At 40.9% G+C, this 27,939-nt stretch overlaps 1 protein-coding gene across 1 annotated transcript; it reads right to left on the bottom strand.

The window, feature by feature from the left end:
- Positions 1-751: 751 nt before the first annotated feature.
- REDIC1 (regulator of DNA class I crossover intermediates 1) lies at positions 752-27,939 on the bottom strand. Its single transcript, XM_073331808.1, has 13 exons — positions 27,917-27,939; positions 22,471-22,510; positions 20,127-20,265; positions 19,146-19,278; positions 17,058-17,124; positions 14,192-14,395; positions 12,644-12,777; positions 8,366-8,886; positions 8,023-8,095; positions 7,220-7,280; positions 2,890-2,956; positions 1,779-1,861; positions 752-1,363 (listed from the first exon to the last, which is right to left on the bottom strand). Exons 1-13 carry the CDS (start codon positions 27,937-27,939, stop codon positions 752-754), a joined length of 2,157 nt encoding a protein of 718 aa, XP_073187909.1.

Below are 27,939 nucleotides of genomic sequence, written 5' to 3'. Positions count from 1 at the left end.
TAGGTAAATAGAGGATTTCAGTTGTAGTCTGCCCGGTCCCTTTCACGAGAACTACATTTTAAAGTGAGTGTTTGATGGTGGGGAAGGGGAGGGGAAATAAATGTAAACAGTGTTATAGGAAATACAACTCTTTATTTTTCAAGATTTATGGATTAACACAAATACTGAACTAAATAAGAAAAGGTTAGAACGCAGCATTTTAATCAGCAGGCAAACTACAAAAAAGATGAATCTGTATTTGCAATCAGAGCATAAACATTACTGCTCATTTTAATATGTTGAAGTAATTTTAATTTATTCTGTGTGCATAAATATGACTTTTCTGGTTTTGGGTTTGTTTTTGTTTTTTTTACTAAAAATCATACAAATATTGCATATATGTGTGTGTGTGTGTTAAAATGGGTGTATAACCATGTATATGTTTTTGTGCACCAAGTGCCCTATCCAATGCCCTTGGAAGTTAACTGGAGTATTTACACTGACTTCAATAAGAACAGGATCCATCCCAAACCACAAAATATTATAACTGTATTGTGGAAGTGTATCTAATGAATAAGGGCTATTTTCAATAAGCTACTATAAAATATTGAGAGTACATTAATAATAATTTGTAAAAGAATATCTTGTCCAACAACTAAAACCAAATGTACCAAATAAAAGGAAATAATGTACTGTGGAATTAATAAAATCCCCTAAGAGTACAGGGCTCTTTGATGTACCCACAATATATTTAATAGGTTCTCCTTTGTATTCAGTTGTTCTCTTCTCTCTTTTTCATTATGTTAATGTAGTTCAGTACATCTACAGTCATCTTGTCAGGCAAAGTCAGATACCCAGTTTCAGGAGGAAATTCTGCAATAATTGTTGCACTGTCTGTTCCTGAAGACTGAAATGCCTCATCGGCTGTAATTTCCTGCCCTCCAGTGGTATCTGCTTTACTAACATTAGTTAGTAGTTCAGCACTGTGGACAGAGGAAAGATGATTTCTACAGCAACATGCTTGTATTATATCACACTGTATGGCAGCATTTAATTTTTCTACCCTTACAGGGGGGCTCTCAGTTTGTGACCAAGCATCACATCTTTCTCTCAGATTAATATTCTTCCTTTTAAATGATATGTGTGGTGAGTTGTGCTGAGGCTGGTCTTTATTTTCCTCCTCTGTTGCTTGTAAACTGGGCTCTTTCTGTTTAGGAGTGTTGGCTTCTTTCATAGCAACACCAGTGCAGGGAGGGAAAAACAAACTCTCTGTGCCAAAGCTATGTTGTGGTCCTTTGCTTGTTGAAGCTGCAATTGGATTGGCACTGTTTACTTGAAAGGAGCTGTCAGAAAGACACTTTTCAGCTAGGTAGTCCTCTTCAGACTGCACAAATAGATTTGTATGAATGCAGTTGTACATAAATCCAATAAGTTGCTACCACAACTACAGTAAGTAAAGTGACAAGGCCAGACCTATGATCTTCTTGTTCACGAACAGTTATGCAATATAAGGAACTGAGTGGAACTGTATTTCATTAGATATTATCAAAATTCCCTATGGTCCAATATCACTTACAGATAATGTAAATGACTGCTTGCCTATGCTATTTTAAAGCTTAAAGTGGATTCTTTTTTATATTTCTCACAAGTGATTTTTGCTTGTATAAAAAAAAAGCTAATAACTACGGTAATACAGCAAGTTCATCTGCATGTGCTTTGGCATGAGATAGCATGGTGATGAGCTCGTACAAATAAAAAGCATAATAAAAATATAAGAAAGATAAAATTGTATTGCTTACCATCTCGGAACTAGTACAGAAACAACTGTCTGTTTGCTTTGGAGAGTAACCGGGGGACTGACTGCTCAGTGATGATTCAATGTCTACAAAATGAGGTTAGACTGAGAAAAATTAGGTACAAACCAACCAACCAACCAACCAACCTCTCATATACTGCATGCACACCACCTTAAAATAACACTGACCCAATTTATAAATAATTTTAAGACACTATTTATAGTAGTAAAGGTTAGCTAGGTCATTGTGCAGTACATTATAAAGTGCCTATTCTCCTCTCAGAATAGGTGCTGTCTCCTGGTAGAACCCACGGGAATTATATTCATGCTCAAAGGCCTAAATTGTGCTATTAAAATGCAGCCCTGTGATGGGCACAGTGTGGCGCTGTACTGTCAGAGGCAAGCTCCATAGGAAGTGTGGCAGCTGCTTTACCTCATTGGTATCTTGTGCCCCAGGAGGTGGGGATGTTTCTGGAAACCACAGAGACTTAATCTGTGCCCTGCTGCTACAGAGGGACAGGTGGGGGTGCAGACTCCTATCACTACAATGTCCCTGTGGAGTTGCAGGACAGTCTGGCACTAAGAGGGTAAAGAGTCTAGTAAGAGACTACGGTTGAACTTCCAGGGCAGGGACTAATTCATGTCAAAATATTTTACAAAATATTTTCAAGCTAATCATGGTCCAAAGGAATGAGAAAGGAAGCAAATGAAAAAACTATATCTGGAACGATCACCTTATACTATGGGCTTATTCATAGGCTTATGCTGTTGTGTTCTTAGCAGCATTGCTAAACTGTCTATGTTTTTTTACAATTACCACTCTTCGCAAAATTGGCTTTTTATGTTTTTGGATATGCCAATAGTAGCAGAAATGAGACAATGAAAAAATAACAGAGGATTAATCACTAAGGAGATGCTAACTTTAATCTTTTTAGATAAAAGCAATTAAAAGTATTTCAGTTATGCACTAATGTTCCAATTTCTTCATTCACTGTTGGGTGAATCAGGCATATTCGTAGCTCACAAAACAGGATGCAGTCACTTTTACTTGACTTTAGATGCTGCTGTATCAGTTTTACGTGGAGAAAATCTACTTTAGAACTATGTATACTGACCCTTTTCCATCTTTCCAAGCTTTGAACAGACTTCAAAATCACACTGTTCCTCCTTTGCTGTCAGAACCTTTTTTAAAAAAGTGAAGTTAACACATTTTTCAGTCCAACAGTCATACTTTTCTTCCTTGTATTCCTTTCTATAGAATCTCTTTTTCCTGTATCCCATTGGCTGAGGATACTAGAAATCTCCACGATGGTTCTGCCATGCATCTAGCCTGACCTAGCAATGTGTCCCAGCCTTCCCTCATAAGAGCATAATAGCAGCCACATGGCAATTATCTAGTTCTCTTGGGGTTAATATTCCTCCACTTTATAACTTAACACTTCATTCACTGGACTAAGAAATATCAATTAGTTGCCAGACCATTTATTCTAGTCAGCACAAGTAGTGCTGCTACTAGTTAAGGCTTCCTGACACTTTCTATTGGAAACCTCGATTTTCAGTTGATTATAACTTGGCCACACTTCAGCCTTTTGGGCTGAAAACTTCCAGCCTCAGGCTGAATTTTTCTGGAAAATGTAAGCTAAAGTGTTTTGGCTATTGCCAAGATGAGAGAAAAACAAACAAACATGGTTTGCCCATGTTAAAAAATAGGCTTACATCCATTTAATTGAGAAGCTCTTGTGTCTATGCTTTGGAGCAGGGACATTTGGCATGTTTCTTGCCTTTTTCTTTTTGGCGAGGATATCTGAGGAAAGGACACTGCCTTCCATGTCATGGGGTCCACTTTATCCCTATTAACTGATGGTGGGCCTCACCTAGTCACATGGCTGTAATATTAGAGGAGTCTGCATGGCCAGCTTTTAAAGTAGGGTGACCATATTTCCCTATGCTGAATATAGGACACCTGGTAAAATTGTTCAAATTCAAGTGAGTTCAATGGCAATCAATCAATGAGAACTCTGCAGTACCCCCTCTCAAAAACAAACATGCTATAAAAACTCCAGGGCCCAGTAGGGGAAGGGGGGGCTTTGGGGGCTGGGCTGGCGTGGCGCCTCGGGCATAGGCATAGTACGACTTCTATTTTGGGGGCAGGGGCCAGTGGGGCTCAAGCCAGCTCCATATGGTGGGTCCAGGGAGGGAGTGCCACCTCTACCCTCTGATTCACCTCAGCAGCCCACCCAGCCTGTCTTGTTTGTGGCAGGGGGGGAAAGGCGCAACCCAAAATTATAACCCAAAAGGTGGGGAGTTCAGCTCAAAAAGTTTGAAAACAGCTCAGGGTGCAGCAGGGGGTAGCTCAGGGTGAAGGGAAGGGGTAAGTAGGGACTGTGTGCGGGCAGGGGGCTAGCACAGGGAAGGGGTGGCTAGAGGCCGTGTGGCAGGAGGGCTCCCCTATGGTCCCTGTTCTCTGAGGGCTCTGCCGGCCATGGCGCCAGGTCCCCCACCCCTGCAGCTCTTACCAGCTGCATGAAAAAAAGGGGGCTGGGAGTTAAGGAGTAGCTTCTACCCCCTGCACCAGCAGAAGAGGAGGGAACACCACGGCTGCCTACTCCATGGCACCAGCTCCACTCTGTGCGGCTCCTTGCCTCGAACTGGCCAGGGGGCAGGGAGAGAAGGAGGCGCGCCATTAAAAATAGGGTGACCATCCATCCCGTTTTTAACAGGTCAGTCCTGTATTTAAGCCCTCTTGCAGGTGTCCCACCTTTAAAAACAAAACAAACAAACAAACAAAAACAGGTAAGTTGTCTGGTATTTTCTGCTCCCCTGCTGGTCAGTCAGCACAGCCCCAGCTGCCTCTTGTTTGCAGCAGGTGGGTGAGTGTGGGCAGATGGTGGCCGGTCAGTGAGGGCAGGTGGTGGCCTCAGGCTGGGTGGAGAGGCAACATCAGGTAGGAGGAGAGGCAGACCTGGGGGAGGGAGGATGGGGTAGGGGTGTGTGTGACCCCTCTCCATGTGAAATCTAAAGCAGGAGTTCTCAAGGGGAGGGGCCGCAAGCCCTTTCAGGGGGGTCACTGGGCGCCAATGCTGAAACCCAGAGCTTGAGCTCCAGTTCCCCCTGCGGGGCTGAAACCCTGATTTCCCCCCCAGCCCTCCCCTGGGGCTGAAGCCCCAATCCCTGGCACCCGTCCTCCCCCTGTTGAAGCCGGGAGCTGTGGTTGCTGAATGTCTGAGCCCTGGCGACCCCCACGGGGCTGAAGGCAGGAGCTGTGGGGGGTGTAAAGCTTCCCCCTGGACTGCCCTGCACTTGCACAGCAGTTTGGGAGGGGCAACATTCCCGATGCCCCCCAACTCTGCCCATGGGCTCAGGAGCTTCTGCCCCACAGGGAGCATCAGGAATCCGGGATTCAGCCCCGCGGCTCCTGCCTTTAGCCCCGCGGTGGCTGCCAGGGCTCAGGCATTCAGCGCCCGCAGCTCCCGGCTTCAGCGAGGGGAGGAGGGATACCAGGGATTGGGGCTTCAGCCCCAACCCCTTTACCCCCGGGGCTTCAGCCCCATGGCTCTCAGCTTCAGCCCCATGGAGGGTGCCAGGGATCGGGGTTTCAGCCCCGCAGGGGGCACTGGGGCTCAAGCTCTGGGGCTCAAGCTACTCCCATGGTGAGCCAGCTCCCCTATCTTCTGACACTACAGCGGCTCCTGGTGGGCAAAAAAATGGTTCTGTGGATGAAGGGAAAGCAGTGGATGTATCGTTTCTTGACTTTAGCAAAGCTTTTGACACGGTCTTCCACAGTATTCTTGTCAGCAAATTAAAGAAGTATGGGCTGGATGAATGCACTATAAGGTGGGTAGAAAGTTGGCTAGATTGTCAGGCTCAACGGGTAGTGATCAATGGCTCCATGTCTAGTTGGCAGCCGGTGTCAAGTGGAGTGCCCCAGGGGTCGGTCCTGGGGCCGGTTTTGTTCAATATCTTCATAAATGATCTGGAGGATGGTGTGGATTGCACTCTCAGCAAATTTGTGGATGATACTAAACTGGGAGGAGTGGTAGATACGCTGGAGGGCAGGGATAGGATACAGAGGACCTAGACAAATTGGAGGATTGGGCCAAAAGAAATCTGATGAGGTTCAATAAGGATAAGTGCAGGGTCCTGCACTTAGGACGGAAGAACCCAATGCACAGCTACAGACTAGGGACCGAATGGCTAGGCAGCAGTTCTGCAGAAAAGGACCTAGGGGTGACAGTGGACGAGAAGCTGGATATGAGTCAGCAGTGTGCCCTTGTTGCCAAGAAGGCCAATGGCATTTTGGGATGTATAAGTAGAGGCATAGCGAGCAGATCGAGGGACGTGATCGTCCCCCTCTATTCGACATTGGTGAGGCCTCATCTGGAGTACTGTGTCCAGTTTTGGGCCCCACACTACAAGAAGGATGTGGATAAATTGGAGAGAGTCCAGCAAAGGGCAACAAAAATGATTAGGGGTCTGAAACACATGACTTATGAGGAGAGGCTGAGGGAACTGGGATTGTTTAGTCTGCAGAAGAGAAGAATGAGGGGGGATTTGATAGCTGCTTTCAACTACCTGAGAGGTGGTTCCAGAGAGGATGGTTCTAGACTATTCTCAGTGGTAGAAGAGGACAGGACAAGGAGTAATGGTTTCAAGTTGCAGTGGGGGAGGTTTAGGTTGGATATTAGGAAAAACTTTTTCACTAGGAGGGTGGTGAAACACTGGAATGCGTTACCTAAGGAGGTGGTAGAATCTCCTTCCTTAGAAGTTTTTAAGGTCAGGCTTTACAAAGCCCTGGCTGGGATGATTTAATTGGGGATTGGTCCTGCTTTGAGCAGGGGGTTGGACTAGATGACCTCCTGAGGTCCCTTCCAACTCTGATATTCTATGATTCTATGTAATTGCAGCACCTCCCCAGCAGAATCTGTTATTTTGCTGGGGGAGAAATCTGAAGGAGACATGAATTTTGTGCTTATTTTTGTTAAAAAGTGGGGAGCCATGGCCCCCTGGCTGCCCTGGTTCTGGTGCTGAGAGGTATCAGGGGCCAGGAACCCCTTTCCCATAGAGTTGCTGTATCCTTGCATCATATTTTGGATCAAGTGGTGAATGTTAAGAGCTCCATGTAAAGAACACAGAGGAAGCCACTGAAGTGCACACGTACTATTGGGCCTACAAAACCGATGAACAATTCTATGTATTTTTGAATGCCATCTACTGGCCCCTTATCTATATAGCTATTTACATATGCACAGCTATAGAGCACTCTCATATCAGGAAATGGTATGTGGCAACCTCTCTCACAGTACCCACCCCAAACAGTAGCTGCCTGCTGCTTTCTGGAGCTGCAGCAAAGAATCTGATCCAAAGTGCCTGGCACCAACATCTTGTAGTACATAGCACAAAAGTACATTTGTCTCCTTAAGCAAAAGCTAAGTAAAACTGTTTTACCTCTTCAAATCCAAAGACTTGTGAGCACTCACAAGTGAATTGTTCAAGAGGAGCATTGTCACTAAGGAATAAAACCAAAATAAGGTCCTAAGGCAAGAGATTCATGCTATGGTTTTCAGCATCTATTTACACCTCAAATGAAAAATATTACTAATAAACTTATAGTCCACTTTGATTATTTTCATAAAACATAGCAATACTGCTATTTGTAAGCTCATTGTCACTGCTCTCTAATTACAAAATGCATCCAGCTATTACAATTTGTTAAAGATATAATACAAAGAACTTGATTTTATAAACATCATTTTTGTGGAACAGTATGCTGTTAAAGATTACTGAAGACAATGCCACTTTGTAAAATGAAAAAAAGACAGCTCCAGAGGAAAGACTGTAACATTGGGTACTTGAGCAAGCTTGAGGTAACTGATGGGTCTGCTCAATAATGCCAATAATGGCTGTTTGTTTTATTTAAAAATATTGTCACACTGTCTATTTAACTTATTATTTTTAAAGCACTTTGCATGAGTTTGAGTATGAAAGGCACAATCTAAATACTCATTTTGTATAGAAGAGGATGGTGCATGTTCAGAAATATCTTGTATATTAAATATTTGCAGACTTATGAGCTGCAAAGCTAATAATCTTAGAAATTTTCATGTTCTTATACTCAGTGGGTGAAACTGTGGACCCACTGAAGTCAATTGGAGTTTTGCCATTGACTGCTGTAGAGCTAGGATTTCGCCCATCAAGTCTATCATATACAGATATCACATTTTAATTTAACAATTGCTTATGAAACTTACTTATTAATTGTTGAATAATTCCACATTTTTTCCTCTAAGCTAATCTTGTGATTGTGGTGATTTGTAAATGCTCCTTAAAAACAAAAATTAAACCTTGAATTTAAAATACAATTTTGAATTAAAACAAATGATTCCATCACAGTTTTGATCAGAAATTACTATTAAGTGACATATTAGCTCATAAGATGATTACCATTATATAATTCTACCTGAAACAAAAATACTACAGTGCCTAGTTTCATAACATCTTTCTCACTATGACATACAAATCCCGTGGCTCACTAAAACAATGCCAAAAAGATGGAAGCATAGTATGTTACTTCCTTGCATCACTGATACTTACCTGTTCTTTCAGATTTTGAAGGATTTTCTTGGTTTTCAGAAGATATAATGTAATCATGTCCATCAGGATATTCTTTCAAGTGGCTTTTATTAGGCTGTTTATTTTCTTTATGGCTTGCACTTGAAATATTCTTACTTTTAAAGAAAGTCTGCTCTGGAACAGTGAAAATCCCTTTAAGGCATCTGTCTACAGTATACCTTTCAGTACATTCAGTCATGTTATAAATTTCTCTATTATAAGGGCTACATCTGTAGGATATTTCATTCATATCATCTGGATCTGTAAATAACTGGCGGATACTACCTTGGTTAACAAAAGGACCACAATATTCCATGGAAGGAATATCATGAAACAGCGGTCTCTCATCTTCAGACAGTGCTAGACCATTTTCACCGTGAGTGTCGTTTGCTGCTGTTTCTTTCACAATACCAAATAATGGCTCTTTTATTCTGTTGTTGCTTCCAGAATCTTTACCAGTAATTAAAGCTGGAGTATTACCAACAGAATTTATATATTCTGGACTTTGAGGGGGAAAAAAAATAAAAGAGAAAAAGCCTGCTCAGTACAAAAGTAAGCAAAACACTAAATGCTTAAACATTAAATTACCAATTTTAAGTTAAGAATCTCAAAAAACTTTACTCTTTATGCTCTCCATACTTCTATCAAAAACGCATGTTCTTTTAATGGATAAATCCTCCTGTATTATAGATGTGGTTTTATAGTAAGGCAAAAAACTTATAACCTAGACCTGCAGCTTTAAAGAGAATTAGAATTCGGTTTCACGCCACCTCTGAACATAACTGCAGACCTGAGATGTATCCTCTTGCACAAAGAGCTGTGAATAACCAAATCACCCACTGTATGTCACTGCTGCTCCACTCACTGCTGAATTAGACACTGGACTGTGCACAACATCCAAATGCAAGACAATCTTCTTTAGGGTTTTTAGAAGGTGGTTTGTTCTTTAGGGTACAATTCCCCTCTATACAGAAGGCCCATACAAAGTCTCTGTACCACTTAAGTCACTGTTCTTAAGTGGTCAATAGGCCTTGTGCAAGCTCTCTGGACAGAGGGGGATTCCATTTGTATCTAGTGGCAGTGATTTACATTTGGCACAGAATTTTTTAATAAAGTAGTAATGGGACCAAACATACATTTTCTTTTGCCCATAGTACAGCCTCAGCATACAGTAGGGGTGACATTAATGACCACTATAATTAAGGCTGCATAAATATTTCCATTCTAAGCTCACTTGAGCCTTAATGAAATTTTCACCTTTCAAACTAAAACTTTCCAGCTTCGCATCCTGCCTGCAGGATAATATTTCAGGGAGTCTAAGTAAATAAGTTTAACTGTTTAAGTGCATAAGTCTTTTTTCCTGAACACCACACAACTTAAATGTCTGGAAAAATTCCTCACTGGAGAGACGTGCGTTGGTGTGTTCTGGTGAAAAGTGTTTTTGATTTTGACCAAGTGAAGAGCCTTTGGGAAAAAATCATGCACATAGCACATGTTCGTGCACAGTAAGGAAGGATGCATCATGTGCAGCATAGTTTTTGAACAGAAATACAGAGGTATCTTAGTACAAACCCACATTAAGGCTCTGAGAACTGACAAAAGCAAGGGACTGTAAATTAATGGCTGATATTTCATCCTTGAGTCCGGTCACCAAGCAGGGCACAACTGCATGACCATCGGAGAAAGAGAAATGCCACAGTGTTGCATACCATGATAAAAGTTTTGGAGTGTCTGTTAGGAAATACTAGAAATTGAACAAAGACCCAAAATGATCCTAAGGTGAAAGCAGTGTCCTTTGCTTATGTAAAAACTGGCAAACATTTAAGTTTTAAGAGACTAAATACATGAGGAGGGAAAACGTTATCTGCAGAAACCTACGGACACAGCTCTGTAAGAACATAACAGAACTGAAGCAACAAAGAATGCAGGGGCTCTGCTCTTAATGCGTCTGCCCTCCTCCCAGCTACTGTTTGCTATCCTCAGCTTCTTTTAACTACCTCCTATTCAGCTGATTTACCGTCCCTGAAGCTCCTAATTAATCTCCTCTCACTTCATTTTCCCACAACTTTTGTCCTGGTCTCTCTTTTCTTCAAGTGGTATCAGTAAAACCATGCTGTTTCTGAAATGACTTTCAGTAGTGTTGACCAAAGCTAACCTGTGAGCATTATAACACCGCCAAGTGACACTATTTAATGCTAAGTAAAAGTAAATGCTCATCTATGACCCAGTCTACTACTATTTAGAGTCATAGCCATCTGGCATTTGTACATTACATCCAAGTTTTTGGTTACTGCTTAATAAATAAATGCAAATACTCTAAATAGTTATTTTAAATAAAACTCCGATAATGCACAGTTTTCACTGTACCTTACAAACCATGAAAAACACATTCCCTACCTTGAACAGCTGGCAGTCAAAGGCAAGATAAGATGTGGGACAACAGTTCAGATAAGAGGTTGTAGGGATTATAGATGAAGAGAATCCAGTATGGAGGAGGGAAGATATGAAGGAGTGAGAGAAGCATTTCTTCAGCAAAGAGGAGGAAAGTGTTCCAAGCTTAAAGCACAATCCTTGAGTGGGAGAAGGAGACAACTGGGGAACAGTAAGAAGAGAGGATTGAAAAGAGTGCACAAGTGAAGGGGCATGAGGAAATGAAAGTGGAAATGTAGGCGAGGCAAGATTATGTAGGGCTTTCAATGTGATGCAATGAGGGCCAGGAAGTAAATGAAGGGATTCAAGGATGGGCATGATGTGGTCCGAGTGAGAGAACAGGAAGAGGACTTCAATCATCTGCATTTTAGATAGCTGGGGAAAAGGTGGGAGAGGTGAGAAACAAAGATAAGTTAAATTTATGGTGATCAAGTTATTGGTCAGTCCAGTGTTCCTGTAGCTAGTGCTGCCTGCCACGAAGTGAGAAATCTACAGTCCCTTTCTTGTAGAGGCAAGCAAATAGACTGGGTGTACTTGAGAAGAGCTCCCATTACTGTGCTTCCCCGATCACTCTAGTCAGTGTTGGAACATGAGGATGGATTCCAAAAGGCATTCTGTCTTGCCCTCCTCAGTCAGGTGGTGGACCAGGGACTTGAGAGCAAGTGATGCAATAAACTGGGCAGAAAAAGTAGACTCCTTAGGAACCCAAGAGACATGCAGAGAACCCCTGGAACAAACTTGAAATAAGATATTTATTATAAACTGCATATGGCCCTAAGCAGTCAGTCAATAGGTAAAGTTTTTCTCTTATCGGCACATTGTTCAAAATATATTTATCATAGAATCATAGAATATCAGGGTTGGAAGGGACCTCAGGAGGTCATCTAGTCCAACCCCCTGCTCAAAGCAGGACCAATCCCCAATTAAATCATCCCAGCCAGGGCTTTGTCAAACCTGACCTTAAAAACTTCTAAGGAAGGAGATTCTACCACCTCCTTAGGTAATGCATTCCAGTGTTTCACCACCCTCCTAGTGAAAAAGTTTTTCCTAATATCCAACCTAAACCTCCCCCACTGCAACTTGAAACCATTACTCCTTGTCCTGTCCTCTTCTACCACTGAGGATAGTCTAGAACCATCCTCTCTGGAACCACCTCTCAGGTAGTTGAAAGCAGCTATCAAATCCCCCCTCATTCTTCTCTTCTGCAGACTAAACAATCCCAGTTCCCTCAGCCTCTCCTCATAAGTCATGTGTTTCAGACCCCTAATCATTTTTGTTGCCCTTTGCTGGACTCTCTCCAATTTATCCACATCCTTCTTGTAGTGTGGGGCCCAAAACTGGACACAGTACTCCAGATGAGGCCTCACCAATGTTGAATAGAGGGGGACGATCACGTCCCTCGATCTGCTCGCTATATTTCATGTTTCTATTTCTCCTTTGTGAAAAGGGAATGATTTAATGAAAAAAAATTAAATTCTTAATTAAAAAAGAAACCAGAAGAATTATTTAACCAACAGGAGGAAAGTGCATGCTTTTGTTTGTTCTGCAAATTACATGTGTAATGGAGGAATTCAGTGACACTACTGAATAATGTAGTGAGAAAATGAACAATTGAATCTAGGATATTGAACTAAAATAACATTTTGATGTATTTCAGCAATTTGTAAGTAACCTGGTACTTTTGTCATTTACTTTTCATTCCAACTTAATTTTCAAAGGGCATTGAAGTACAATAAAAAATAATAATCAGATGAGTCTTGAAAGTCCTTTCTTATTTTTTAAATGTGACTCTTTTTTTAAAACAAACAAACAAACAAAATCTCTGCCTACCTATTCAATTTCTTAAACAATGTTCCCAATGGCCCTGCTGTATTGGACTTGCTGAAAATGCATTGCCTGTTTTGGGATTTTGAAACCCCAGGGTCTTGAGAGAGAATATTTCCCGACTGAGAAAATGGTAGAAACTGCCAAAATATTAAATATAGAGAATAGTTAAATTTTAATATTTAAAATGACATTTCACATTATATATACTATATTAACTATTGTGATTCTTTTGAATTTTGTACAATAAAATTCAACAAGACAATGTCCTTTCGATCTCTGTGAGGAAAAACAAGATTTTATTCTAATACAATTGAAAAAAATGGAATAATGCTATTTATTTCCATAAATTCATTATGGAGGAAAACATTCATAGTACTGCTCTATGTAACAGGCCAAATCCTGCTTACCTTATTCACATAAGTGTCTCAACTGACTTCAGTGCAGGTCGTATTTTAAATGCTGGCTGTCAGCCAGCTTGCAAACAGAAGGCCTTCAAATGTCCATCTAGCATCCAATGCCATCAGAACTACAAAGTTCTGACTTCCTGAACTTGCATTAAGATACCATCACTAATAGAATTTAAAGGGTTTACATATGTGTGACAAAATTATTTTCTAAAAAATAAAAATATTTTAGCAGGAAAAAACCCTCATAATTGCTATTGTATTTTTTTTCACATGATTTTTCATATTTAAAACAAAATAAAACTTCAAAATAGAATAAACAACTGTCATTAATTGCCTTAAAATGGTATATCAAAATACTGATTTCAGTTAAAAGGTATCCTCTGGAGCAGGCGTTCTCAAACTATTTCAGAGCATTGACAACATCTTAATAGAGAGATTGTGTAAGAGGATGTTGTGTGATCACAAATTAGATTCCCACATAAGCAAGTACAGAGTAATATTAGGAAAATATTCATACATTTTAGCTATCTTTACTTCAATGCAGGAGTGGAAAAGAGGAGAGTCAGCACCATATTACCAGCCAGCTCTCCACAGAGCACTTGCCGGCATCTGTGTGTAGTCCATAGAGCTTGCTTAGCCTTTACACTATTGTTATGTATTCATGAGTAAGAACTCAGAGAAAGTTCTGCATGTTCATAAGATCAACCTGGGCTTATTTTCAAACCAACCAATTTTTTTTTTAAGTCACTCTAAATGTAGTTTGCATCAATCGGCAAGAAACCTTCTGCCATTTCACTAGTGTTTCCCAAACTTGGGATGCTGCTTGTTCAGGGAAAGCCCCTGGAAGGCTGGGCCGGTTTGTTTACCTGCCACGTCCACAGGTTTGGCCGATCGTGGCTCCCACTGGCCGCGGTTCGCCGTGCCACTTCCCGCAGCCCCCATTGGCCTGCAATGGCGAACCGCGGCCAGTGGGAGCCGCGATTGGCTGAAACTGCGGATGCGGCAGGTAAACAAACTGGCCCGGCCCGCCAGGGGCTTTCCCTGAACAAGTGGTGTCCCAAGTTTGGGAAACAGTGCGCTAGACCTATCCCAAAAGAAAAAATTTCATTGAATACAATTCCTCTGAAGTGACAACATATCAAACCTGTTTGATCTGCTTCTCCTCTTTGTAGGCCACTTCCCAAGGGCTGCATGCTAGGTTCGTTCTGAAATCTTGTTCTGTAGATTGTTTGTAATTAGAAGACCAGGAAACTGAAGAGGATGCTGGATAGGAATTACAGTCTGCTGCTAGATTGTGCAGATGTTCAAGACTAGAGTCTGTGCAAGTTGATTCCATAACTTGTGATAACTTAAGTAAAGCACAACAGACATTTTATTTATCTAAAAATATTTTGGTTTAACGCTACACTTTCAGTAAAATTCTTTATTTTACAGAATACATTACACATGTACCTACTACAAGAAAAACGTAAACCTATTTGACCTATCCAGATATAAACCTTTTCACGAAGAAAAAAAAAATTCTGCCAATGCCATTTCAGCAGTGCACTTAGGCACATGCGTAAAGTTAGGCGTGTGCTTAAGTGCTATGATGAATGGAGATGGACTTAAACATGTATTTAACTTTAAACATGTACTAAAGTGCTTTGCTGAGTTGAGGCTTAAATTAACAAAATATATTCTATTTTACTGTAGGCTGGAGAGCTGTTCTGTGGGAGGGAGGGTGCTATGTTGGCTCAAGCCAGTCAGTATATAAAGGAGATTTGGAGGCAGACTGGGTGAAGTGCTATGGGATCTGCAACTACACAGATCCTGGTTGCCCTTACACTCAGCATAAGGAGCACATAGTGGCAAGGTCTTCTGTTCAAACGAATGGACAATGCCTTTGCATTGCAATCCTATGGCTTGCCAATAGGCTGGAGAATATGAATCTTCAGACCCACCCTCTCTGCTTAGTACTTTGTACAAATCCCACTTTCAGGTTTTGTGGGGGATGGAAAAATTTCACTCAATGCAATTATTTATTTTTAATATTTTTTTAGCCCAGTGCCTCCATTTTTGGATGCAAACAAGCATGCAGGTGCAAATGCTGGTGCACACTTTTCAAACCAGCCTGACACTTGTATGTGCACAGTGTTAGCAAGTCTTTGCATATATAAAGAGCAGGCACAGGCCCAGATGACAATTTGCCCCCAATGAGTTCTGGGCATTCTATACCAACCTAAAATAATGGCCTCTTTCTCTCCAACCAGTATGAGGGATAAAACTGTAGTGGAAGACTTTTACTAAAGTAATATCTAGGAAATTAATTTATTGCAAGCTGTGATCTTTGTAAAATATATTTTCATAGCCAAACACCTAACCTAGACTAAGTAATTCTCCTTTGCTCAGACAAAGAATTTAATCCTACAAATAGGTTTATCTTTCTTACTTTGTCTAAAAATCTTGGCCCAATTGCATGACTTTAGGAACAATGGATCAAATTCTCCACCAGCATAACTGCAGTGGAATCAATGGATTATGCCAGTAGAGAACTTTGCTTAATTGCTAGGTCTAGAGAGATTTTATCTCTTTATTCATAGAAGAATTGGTGTTTAGTAGCTGCATCTGAGCAGCTGATAACTTTATTCAAAGGATGCCTTTCATAAAAGCTATTAGAAGTGTAACATTTACACAGATCTAATACTTCAATATTTGCATTCTAAGGCCTTACACTCACACTACCAAAGCAAAAATGATGATGGAGCTTTGTTGTGACACACTGGGGACAACATGGTTCAGTTAGCCTAGACAGAAACAAAGGGCCTAATTGTGTGGAGCACAAGTCCGTATGGTCTCACCTATAGGCCCGATTCACTTAATGAATTCTGTTGGTGCAAGATGACACAACCCAGGCTCTCAGCTGTTGACAGTCTGAGGAGTGCAGTGTCATGAATTGCCAGCAATCCCTGTTACACCAAGGAGCCTGGGAGTGGGCCAGCAGAGCTGCAAAAGTGGGGTGAGGTCAGGCTAGGCCTTCTGGAGAAGTGCTGATTCAGCTTCTTTCATGGGCATCTTCTAGCAGGGAGCCTCCTGTGGAGGCCCAGGTGGATAATAAAGCTATCCTTCCACCTCCTACTCATCTGCACCCACCAGTACAGGGGGTTGCAAGTTGATAAATCATCTAAACCATCCTTCAGTCCATCTAAAAGAATGCAAACAAACCATGCTTTAACTATGTGTGAGATAATAGCTTCCCCGTGGTCCCACATCTTTTTGGCAAATGCATTTAAAGACTGTACAGATTTGTTTATGATAGCTTACTGACATCTACCCTAAATTCAATATACTTTTGGAAATGCTTGTAATGGATTTTTCCAGGGACAAATTCTCTTCTCAGTTATACCCCTACAACACCATCAAGTTGAACAGGTGTAGTGGAAGCAGAATTTGTTTCAACGTGTTTTAGGAGAAAGAGCTGAGGACCAGATTTGATTTGTATAACCCTGCCCTTTCCCTATTTATCTTCTATTGTCAAGTTGCCTCCCATCCCCTGGGCTCTGCCAGTGCTCCCAGCTTTGTCTGCCAATTTCTCAACTTCTTACAATGACCTCTGTGTCTTCTTCCACGTGACCTGCTGTGTGTGGTACACTCCTCTGAATTCATCCTCACAGCCCATATCCTGTCCACATTTAAAGATTCATTTCTGCCATGTTGCTCACAGTGAATCAAACTGACTTTATGTACATTTTACATATAGTTTGCCTTTTGTTGTTCCCATTCCCTTTCCCCTAACCTCTGTGTACTTGTTTGTCCTTACTGTAAACTCTTTAGAGCAGAGACTGTTCTTGAGTGTTTTGAAACCACCTAGAATAATTTGGAAGATAATTGTAATGATGCAGCATAGGCTTAAAGAGGAAAGCTCTACTTCACACCAAAAATCTGTGAGATTAGGCATTGTTTTAAAAAACAATTTAAGGGTCATTTGTTTACAAAACTGATGTCAAGTTATAAATGTATATTTAGCTTACCTGAGGTTGGTATTTCATCTTGTCTGAGAGATGCTTTCTTCTGTTCTCTAATACTTGTTGTTGTATCCTTGTAACAAAGTATAAGAAAAACCTATGATATTTGGAGTTCTTGGCCAACATTTTCAAAAGAGACTCATGATTTTGGGTACCTAACTTGAAAGATCTTAAAAGGGCTTGATTTTCAAAGAGTCCTGAGCAACCACCATGGTCCATCTGAAAATCTGGCTCCTTTAAGATGTCTCAAGTTGGGCACCGAAAGATTGAAGATTCAAAATAATGTTTGAATACAGTGGCCTGCTCCTTAGATATAGCTACTGCATGCAGGATCTTACATGAGTAAAGAAATAGTCCTTAGTCACTTTTGAAAATCTAGAGCCTCACCTACAACTTTTTGTTTGTTCAAAATACATTTCCGAACTCCTTTATATTGGTGAAGATGTTTATGACCCATCTAATTGGAACTTAAAGCACTGCTATGAAACTATTTCAACCTTAGAATATTGTATTTATTTTCCTACTCATAATTGACGTTTCCTCAGAAGATCTTTTCAAGACAGGACTATCTGGGTAACAAGACCGCTACAAGCGCAGGCAACACAGATACCTCCTCACGAAAGCAGATCCCCCGCTTCAGTCCAGAACAGTCCTAGGCTCCCAATCACCCACTAGTCCTCCAACTGCCTTTTCCCCATGAGATCAGTCATGAGCGGTGGGGAGAGGACATCCTTATCTCTAAATTTCTATCTTATCCAGTGTAACCAGTGCTGGTGAGCACCTGGCCCAATGTCTGGAAGAGACTGAGGCATGGAAGCGATCTAGCTGGCTAGAACTTAATCTGGATAAGGCTGAGATGATGGTGGAAGGCTGGGGAAAGCAACAAGAACATATAGTGAGAACTGTATCTGTCCCTTTGTGGAGGGTGCATATCTGCCAGTTCATAGATTCTGAGATTTTAAAGCCAGAGGGACCATTAGATCATCTAGTCTGACATCCTGTATAACACTTCTCTGCACCCTCTCCAATTTTTCAAAATCCCCTTTAAAATGTGGACACCGGAACTGGATGTTGTATTCCAGTATCAGTCTCACCTCCCTACTCCTATTTACTACTCTCCTGTTTATACATCCAAGGATTGCATTAGTGCTTTTTGCCCCAGCATCACACTGGGAGCTTATGTTCAGCTGTTTGTGTCTATGACGTCTACATCCTTTTCAGAGTCACTGTTTCCAGGATACAGTCCCCTATTATGTAAGTATGGCCTATATTTATTTGAGGTGTTGCTGGATTTCCAGCTGCTGTTAATCACATAGCAACAGTGTTTTCCGTCTTGCTCCAGCTAAGAGATTGCAATAATTTCTTCTGGATGCACACCTTGCTACTGTGGTCCCTGTCTTTGTTAGCTCAACATTAGACTATGCAGTGTGTTCCATATCGGGCCATATCTTAAGTGAAACCAGAAGCTGCTGCAGAATCCACTTTTTGAGTGTATCTTGCTGAGAACACATGACACAAGTGCCCTAGGATCTGCAAAGGTGTCTGTAGATTGCAGGTAGAATTTCAGGTGTTTGTTTTGACTGAAATGGCTTAGCACCTACTACCTACTCGAGAAACTGCTTCTCTCCCAGAGTTATAGTGCCACACAACCAATCAGCAGAAGTGTTTGATCTCAGTTTAATAAAAAAAAAAAAAAAAAGAGAGAGGGGTCTGTTGGCAGTGTGTTCTGTGTGAGGGGTCCTCAGCCGTGGGACCCGGTCCCTTCCCTTTGGTCTGAAATAGCACAACTTCTTTGACCAGGGGACCGTGCAGCATGCTCTAGCCATTTAGCCAGGCTTTGGGGGAGGGAGGAGCATAATAAGGGCTGTTAGTGTGGATTGAGCATCTATAGGGCTGGCTTTGGGGAGGGGGGTGTTGTGGAAGTTGCTGGTTTTACTCTTGTTCTGATTGTATTTTTCAATTTTGTGATGGTGCCTGGATTGGCACTTTTAGAATATATATTTTATAAATCAAAAGGAAGAAATGGCATCATGGAGCTCTTATCTTTGCTGAACTTCATTAATGTTTGACCAGTGTCCATAATTATTCAAGTACCTGTACTGGATGTCATCTAGGGCTATTTTAGATGACGTGCATTGTGGTGACATGGGAAATTCTATATTCCGTCTCCTTGTAGGTGTTTTTAAGCCCCTGTTCAGATCCACATGGACTGGTTTTCTCATTCTGTCTGTAATGAAAGTGTTCAGAGTGTTAGTACCTATGTCACAGAGAGATTTGAGATATCTGAATTTTAATAAGAACGCAGAACCCACCCTTCACTCTACATAATCAATATAAAATACATACGTTTTGCTTTATTTGCCATTACCGCTATCTGAACTGCTTATTATTAACTCTATTTTACAGTCTATTAGAGTATACACTTCTTTTATCCACCAGATTTTGGGCACTGCAAGGCTCTATTACACTTCTCATTTAGTTCCTGAGGGCTAAGGTGTTCCCACAGCCCATGAAAAAACTTGAAACGCAAGGCCTCTACAGTTTTATTCATACAAAAATGCAATACAGTACAACAGTTAAGGTTCATAAGGTAGATGGAGACGTTATTGAGGAGATCAGTGTAGGAAGAGTGTGAAAGAAGTGGATTTTGAGGAGGGATCTGAAGGAAGTACTTGATGTAGAGGTGGTGATAGGCTATTCCAGAGTGATAGTATGTTCCATGAAAGAAGTCATGAAAGTGGAAGTAGTATATGAATGGAGTGTTTAAGAAAAGAAGGTCACAAGGAACAAAAAAAAGGGATGTATGATGCTACTTAGCCAGGTGCAGAGCTGAGCACAGCCTTGAAGGTGAAATTATGCTGCTAGCCAAGATTATTAGGTTCCTCTTTTGTCCTCTGACTTTTTTGTGTGGTTGCTGTTTCACTTTCAGTTAGATTTTGATTAAAGATAAATTGAATTGTTGACACTACAAGCTATAATCTTACAAGGGAGTACAGAAGAGTTGAGGCAATAGCAGTTATAGGTTACAGTAAATGGGTCTTCCAATTGTAAAGTCTATTACTATATTATACTCACCAGCAGTGTCTTTCTTGGTGGATATCTGGTTAACAACATACAGGTTGAGGAGATCTAAACTGACTGTTGAACTTTTAGGGGGTGATGATACTCCTAGCAGCTTCATCTTTGATCTAAGCTTTTTCTTTTCAAAGAATTCCTATAATTTTCAAAAGACAGAACAATAAACCACTTGATAGATACTACAGAGCAACGCAGAAGTATATGTGGTACATATTCATGATTTACCTGCACAATTGCCTTTAATATCAATAAAATCACATGGCTGAATAGCTATACACACAAATCTAGCATTTAAATTCACTTTCATCTCTTTAAAGAAAGATTTCTTGTACAAATATTATCTGAATTGCTTTTTGAAAACCAAATGAATGATGGTGCTTCTGATGGGAAAATTCAGTCTCTGAAATTTCACTGTTTCCACCTTCACCTACCTATTAACAATTTAAAACTTTGTACAACATTTTTTTTAAGTGTCAGACTCCCTGGAAGAAAAACAACTTCTATTTTTCAATAATTTGAAGAGCTGAGACTTTGTATGCACATTATAAACTAGCAAGAAAATCAACAAGGATTATATACACAAGGCCATCCACAAAGATGCAAAGAGTTTATCATTCTCTTAGATAGCCTTCCTTGGCACAGAATATACAGTCCTATGAAAAAAAGAAAAAAAACTCCCATGGCTGCCCTCATGTGGCAAGAGTCTAAAGCAGATCTGGTTAACACTTCCAAAATCTATGGAGTATGTAAACAATTCAGTTTAACCCTTGAATTCTGTTCATAGCAATGCAGGGAACAAGCTTTGTGCAGGAGAACAGATTATTAATAATCATCCTGAGATCATCAGTATCAAATGCAGCAAATAATACTGAATGAGTAAATAAGAACAATGGTAACTTGTTCGTTTTAGCCACCACAAGGACATCAAAGACTCCAGGATGTGCCAAGTTACAAAATGCTGCAATGCTTTTCATGGGAATATAATTTTGGACGAGACTAGTAACCACCCCCATGTGATATTTGACAGATTTCAGATATGACTTTTTGGTAAATATTTTCCAGGATAAGCAATTGTATAATAATCTTTCAAGTTATTATGATATTGGTCTTTGCAAAACATATATATACTTCAGATAAAGCTATTTCCGATTAGGAAGACAAGGGGCCAAATTCAACCCTGGCATAAGTGAACACAATTCTTACTGTCCACCTCTTTTAATCCTTTCATTTCCCTCAGCATTCTTAATGCTGCTTCATAATCTTTATCTCTTTCCCTCTCACCATACAAGAATTTTCTGAATGCCTCTACCCTCAAAATCCCACACTTGTCCCTTATCAGCATATATCCAGATATGGTCCCATATACCTTCTTCCCATTACCTTCACACTTATTAAATGCACTGTTTACAGTTATTGTGTCACATTCCTCTCCATCAGCTCCTGGACCCCCTCCAGCCAGCTTTTACCATCTCTACCATGCTGGAGCACATTACATACTTGTAATGTTATTGATTAGCCCAGTTAGTCCTTAATGATCTGCCCCATATCACTTGTGTATCCAAGGGATTAGGAGAGTGTTTGGGGAGGGACAAGGGGACCCCAGAGGGTCATCCCACTGGTGGGAGTCTGCTTCTGGGACTGGCTACATCCCACAAGCCTGCTTTTCCTTCTCCTTTATGGCTTGGTGAGAGGTGCCACTTGGAGTCTAGTCTCCATGATCTATTCTGTGCCCAGAGTGGGTGCAGGCCCCTTACCTGGGCTTCCTAACCTTGCCTCACTGCTCCTAACTCCTACCAAGAAGGAAGAAAGTCTGTTCTTATTATAGTTACACGCACCCTCCCTCACTGATTTCTTGCCTATTGTGTGACATTTCCTCTGCTAAAATCAGGACAGAATTTGATCCACTCAGTGCACTTTGGAAGCCAGAAAAAAGTACTTAAACATTCTTACGTTTAACCCCAGAAAGAATGCCATCTATCTGTAATTAGCTATTAGTTGAAATGACCAAGTATTTAAGGATTGTGAATCTGCAAGCCATTCCTGCAGTCATATGTGTATAACGGGCATGTGTTTGTAATGGGTAAGAAATTACTAAACTTTACAGGACTTTTATGCATAGAAATACATACACAAATAATAATTAAAAATCAAGAATTCAGCTTGAAGCTCTCCTAGACAAAATATTTTTGCCCTGAAAAATTACTCTGAAGGTATGCACACTAGTCTAATCTCATAGCACTGTACCTCCCTTCAACTGCTTTGAAAAATTATCTGCATGTGAAATTCATGTTAAACCTTTTTTAGTTGTGTAAAATAATTATAAATAGCTATAACAATTTACCTTTTGCTTTCTCCTTTCCTGTTTAAGTATGATTCTGCTCCTGAAAGGTGGCAAATAGCTAATTAGTTCTTCAAAAAGGGATTATTATTTATTTGCAGAGTGTAATTTAAAGTTGAGACATGAGGAGGCTGGACTGCAATACTTAGTAACACTACTGGGAGATAAATGCATAAACCCTCGTCTCTGAGGATGAGACAGTGGGCCAGTCCTCAGCTGGTGTGAGACAACATAGCTCTAGTCAATTTGAGCTCTGTCTGGGGATCTGTCTCAGGATCTGGCCCATTGTCTCTAAATCAGGGCTACTAAACACACTGTGTGCCTAAAAGTCCAAACTTTTAAGTGACTAATGAGCTATGTAATTATCTATTTTTAAATCCTTAGAATAATACAAGAAATTTTTGACAATATATTTATTCCTTCAGTTTTTCAACAGCCTTTTTTCTGCTTTTTATGCCATGGCTCAACAGTAGTACAGATGCTATAAGAGCAAGGAAAAACAAAAGCTAATGTGTATAGCTCAAGTTCCCCATCATTCTAGGCTTCCAAGATTATAACCCACATTTTGAATTGAAACCAAAAGTAAAGGTGGAAGCCATTACAGATTTTATGGGATCATAGCATCCTGCATCACTCAGATGGCAGGTGATTACATTCAGTGCTATCTGGAGCTTCTAGGTGAATTTCAAGGTTAGCCTTATGCAGAGCATATACATTTATTTACTTGGAAGTTTTAAAAGTGCTGGGTTTTTTTGACTTTTAAAGTCCTCTAATGGTTTGGCTCCATCCACTTGTGATACTGTAATACAGTGTCCACCCTCACACAAGGTGAGCAGGTTAAATCAGGTCAATTGCCCTGATAGGCTGCCCCTGAGGGAGAGCCAGGGCTGATTGATGATTGAGGCAGCTGGGCAACGGTAGAAAGTTTGTATAAAGCCAGCAAGCTGCAGTCAGAAGATTGCTGTAGAAGAAGTAGCCTGTAGTCATTTCCTGGGAGGGAGGGGGAACAATGATGATGGCAGAATTAAGTAGTCACTCCCTTGAAGGAGGGAATTTGGGTTAATCAACCCAAAGAGGATGGGAGGGCAGAGAATTAGAAAAGAGTCCAGGGAAATAACAACAGGGTCTCGGAGCAAGCAGATTATGGTTGTACATAGGGTCTCTGATTGGGAACCCAGAGAAGTAGGGGAACCTGGGCTTACCTATCAGCTGCTGGGAAAGGGGTACAAGACCTGGCCTTGGGTGGGGTGTGGATGAAGACAGCTGATCCAGTGGCACTTTGATAACCTGGAAGGGCTGTACAGTTTCCTGTCTGGAAGGCAAAGTCACAATATGTAGAGTTCCAAAGACTGAGTGGGGGCCTAGTGAGAATGAGAAGACAGAAAGGGGTGTCAGTCCAGAATCAAGTTAATCACTGGAGTAGTCAGGAGGAGATGCTGCCCTAGCGGTGAGTGGACCTGTGACAGGGGCCTTCTGTTTCTTGTTTTAACATGGTAGCTGACACCACCTGAGATACTTGAGCAACCAATCCCTTCCTGATATAAATGGAGGCAGGTGCTGTTAGAAGAGCATCTTGGTGAGGAGATGATTTCCCTCTCTGGTTCCCCATAGTCTTAATTTCAGGACACAATACAAAACCAACCAATTTTCTCAACATTGCTGTGAGGAAAATTGATATTTTGTCTGGAGGGCTAAGTGGTAATTATGGGACAGGAATCTAGGTGAGGGATGATCTCAGGATGACCAGCTGATGATTGAGGGGCCTCAGTATGCTCAAGTAGGAAATGTTTATGGGAATAGGAAGGTGAAGTATGGAGGTCTCTCCTTTGCAAGTACCAGGTGGGGATGGGATGTCTCCATGGAACTGTACATTTTAATGTTGGATAAGCACTTTATAAATATATATTGTATGTAGTTGCAGTAGGGGGGGCCCTAGTCAAAGGCAATTTTTCTGCTGCCTAAGGATACCACTGGAATCCTGACATGCAATTAATAGCAATAGTGGGTACCATAATAATACACAAGGGATACACATTTTGCAAAATGAATGTTATCCTCCTAGATATTTTGTGATATGTACAGGATAGTGCTCCCAAGCATTTAGGTCAATGTTTATGTCAAGCTGAAATTTCCCCCACATACTTAGTGCTGAACAACTTGAATCTTACAAAAAGGCTTCCTTATGCATCTGGAATTATTTTAGTTTGATTCTCCATATATGGTTAGGATGATTACAAAATTGTTTAGCAAAACTAACCTCAAAAGCCTGGTGAAATCCTTTGAATTTTAAATTTTTGAATTGATGGTGGAGTGCTTTTTATACTTAAAAAAAAAAAATTTCAAAAACATTTGTTATAAAAAGCTTAGTAAACCTGCTGGTGGTGACTTTACTGTTTTCTGTACAGCTCAGTAGTTTCACATCTGCCTCCCCAGAACTTGATATAAAAATAGATAGGATAATAGAAAATACACACTGCCAACTTTCAAATTTTTCTGTTGAAAGAGAATGAACAATCTTGTCACTAAAACCATTACTGGGAGCAAAAGGCACTGAAGGTTTCCTCACTAATTAAACTTTGGTCTACTGATTGTAGGCATTTTATTTTCAAAGTTCTCTAATGTTCAGAAGATGAGCTTGTCTCCTTTTAATTTCTCATAATTGAGACATGTACATTTGGCTTATATGATGGGGAAGATCTTGAATTTGATTAGAAATGTAGCAGTTATGAATAAAAGGTTATAGTCAATTCAGACTACGAAGGTTGCAGAATACAAAGTTTGAAACTGTTTCCAAATTGCAAGAAAATGAGAACAACAAAATGTGTTGATAATTGATTAACATGATTCTATTACAGCTAGGATTTTAAAAATATAAAACATCAAAGTTAAAATGACCCGGAAACTAAAATCAGAAATGTAAAGTTACAAAAGCTCTCTAAATTTCATTTAAATTTAAAAGAAGTCTGAAGGTTTACAACATGTCTTAGACCATCAAATCTCTGAGTGAGACAATTAGGCCTTGCCCACACTGACCATTTTAGGGATACTGCATACCATTGCTCTAGTACCACTGCAGCTTCACCAGCGCTCCCAATGAAAGGAGCTCTAGTGTAGAGTGGCTGCCAGCATCATGTCTTTCATATTTGCTAAAACAATGGTGGGGAAATTTCTCTCACTCAGTTTTTACTCTTCATCCTTCCAAAATATCGTATGATTAATCATGTTTATTATAGTAGTTCCTAGAGAATGGGGTCCCCATGTGCTAGGCACTGTACAAATAGAGTACAAGACTCTTTGCCCCAAAGAGGCTATAATTTAAATATACAAGACAGACATGGGGTAGAACACACAAACAGTGAACAATGTGATGGCAGCAAATGTCATGTTCCATTTTTTCTGTGTGTGGGGGGAGGGGGTACTTAAGTGCTATGATAATACTAATTAATAATAAGAGGGGATAAGCCAAATAGGAAGGGCAGGGGTGAAGATGGTCAAGTGTGCAGTGAAGCTCAAGTGAAGAGTGAGAGGGAGGGTTGAGGGCAAACAGCCAATGAACACTAAGCAAAGAAGGTCCAGTCAAAACTGTATATGACTTAAAATTTATGGCATAATTAGGGGTAAAAGAATCAGTTGTCTATAATTAAACTAAACCTATTCTAGTGACCAATGTCCCTATCCTGCAATGGGGCTTGATGTGGGCAGAGCCTGTCCCTGTGCACAGAATCCAGGTTCAGACCTAAATGTTTTTTAAAAATTGGCTAAATTGCCAGGTTCAGAAAAAAAATTTCTTCAACTGTTTTCTTTTTGGATAAAAAAAATCTTCTGAAGTGAGAAAACGTTGTCTCCTTCTGATAAGGAAACTGAGAGTAATAAGTCTAGGGTTTTTAAAAGTGCCTAAGGGGGTTTGTTAGTCTCTAAGGTGCCACAAGTACTCCTTTTCTTTTTAAGGGGGTTTAGGCTTTCTTGAAAATTCTACCCTAAAGCTACAATGGTGTGGTAGATAATTTTCTAAAGCATAATCGGAATTTGAAGGAAAGGAAGCCCATTCAAAGATAGGTTTCAGAGTGGTAGCTGTGTTAGTCTATATCAGCAAAAAGAACGAGGAGTACTAGTGGCACCTTAGAGACTAACAAATTTGCTTTACCTTTATCTTCTTTCTGAGGAGGACCTAAGCTAAAAGAGAGAAAAGAATAATTTACTAATTATTGATTTGAGATTTAGAGATTCTGCTTTGTAGCAGTCTGAATTAGTAGATCAGTGTTCAGAGAAAGCACAATAATGCTAAATTCCTATCAGAACTGAAGATAGCTTGACAAATTACACTGAAGAGATTAATCCTGCACAAGTGGAAGAAAGGACTAGAAGACCTAATAAATATTTTTCACCCCTAATTCCTTTTCTAAAAAAATCAATTATTTTCTGTGAATTAGTAATGCATGCATCTTTGCTGTACAAATGTTAAACGTGCCATACTACTAAAAACTTTAGACAAGTAATAATAGACTGAAACTAACTTAAAATTTTGTATAGAAGCCCCATGTACTGATAGTATCATGATGCTGTTGAACAAAATGTAAAAAAAAATACCCGTTCCAGTTAACAAGATACACATTTCATTCATACAGCTGTAGTAAATGCAGGTCAGATGACACTGCAGTAACACTTTCTGTTACGGCCCCTTCACCTAGCCCCATTCTGTTCAGTCCTGGAGGAGTGGGAGAAGGTCACGTCACATATAGCTTTGCACTGCCCAAACAAAAAGTAGGGATGGAAGTATGTGCAGAGAAGCCCTTTCTGAATGTCCCACCTTACCCAGTCCTGGGAAGAGACTCCTGTGCACTGCACAAATAAGGGGGGTCTGTGAGGGAGGCCGAGGAAGGGAGGCCCTTTCAAACAGTCTGACTGTGTCAGCTCCAAAGTGGGGAGGACCATAGTACACAGCCCCATGCTACCCAATCTGGATGGGGGTGGGGGAAGAGTGCATAGGCCCCATTTGTGCACAGCCCCACACTGTCATGTGTGTGTGTGTGAGTGAGTGAAGTGTGTAGGCCCCATTGTACACAGCCCTCTGCTGTCAGTCTGGGCTGGGGAAGCGTGTAGGCCCTAGCGTATACAGCCCCCTGCTGCCATGTATGTGTCTGTGTGAGAAGCATGTAGGCCCCTTTGTGCACAATCCCATGCTGCCGGTCTGGGCTGGGGAAGTTTGTAGGCCCCATTGCACACAGCCCCACGCTGCCCTGTGTGTGTGTGTGTGAGAGAGAGAGAGAGAGAGAGTGTGTAGGCCCCACTGTGCACAGCTCTAGGCTGCCCAGTCTGGGAGTGGGGGAAGCGTGTAGGCCGCATTGCGCACAGCTCCAGGCTGTGCGCTCTGGGGTGGGGGTTGAAGCCTCACACTGGCTCGGGGCCTGGTTGTGCCTTAACAGTGAGGCCCTGGATGAGCTTCACTCACCGGGAGCCACCAACCCAGTTCAT

Source organism: Lepidochelys kempii, chromosome 1 (assembly GCF_965140285.1).
Source record: "Lepidochelys kempii isolate rLepKem1 chromosome 1, rLepKem1.hap1, whole genome shotgun sequence".
NCBI classification, from domain to species: Eukaryota; Metazoa; Chordata; order Testudines; family Cheloniidae; genus Lepidochelys; species Lepidochelys kempii.
The sequence above is the reverse complement of the archived record's forward strand: the minus strand, read 5'-3'. Positions and strand labels throughout refer to the sequence as shown.

Bases quoted from the DNA above. Each gene is read 5' to 3' on its own strand.
- REDIC1 (XM_073331808.1), bottom strand. From the start codon at position 27,939: ATGAACTGGGTTGGTGGCTCCCG. The intron at 7,281-8,022 runs GTAAGTTTCATA...TTTATTCCTTAG, and splicing joins AATTATTCAACAATTAATAA to TGACAATGCTCCTCTTGAAC. The intron at 1,364-1,778 runs GTAAGCAATACA...CTATTTGTGCAG, and splicing joins TCTGTACTAGTTCCGAGATG to TCTGAAGAGGACTACCTAGC.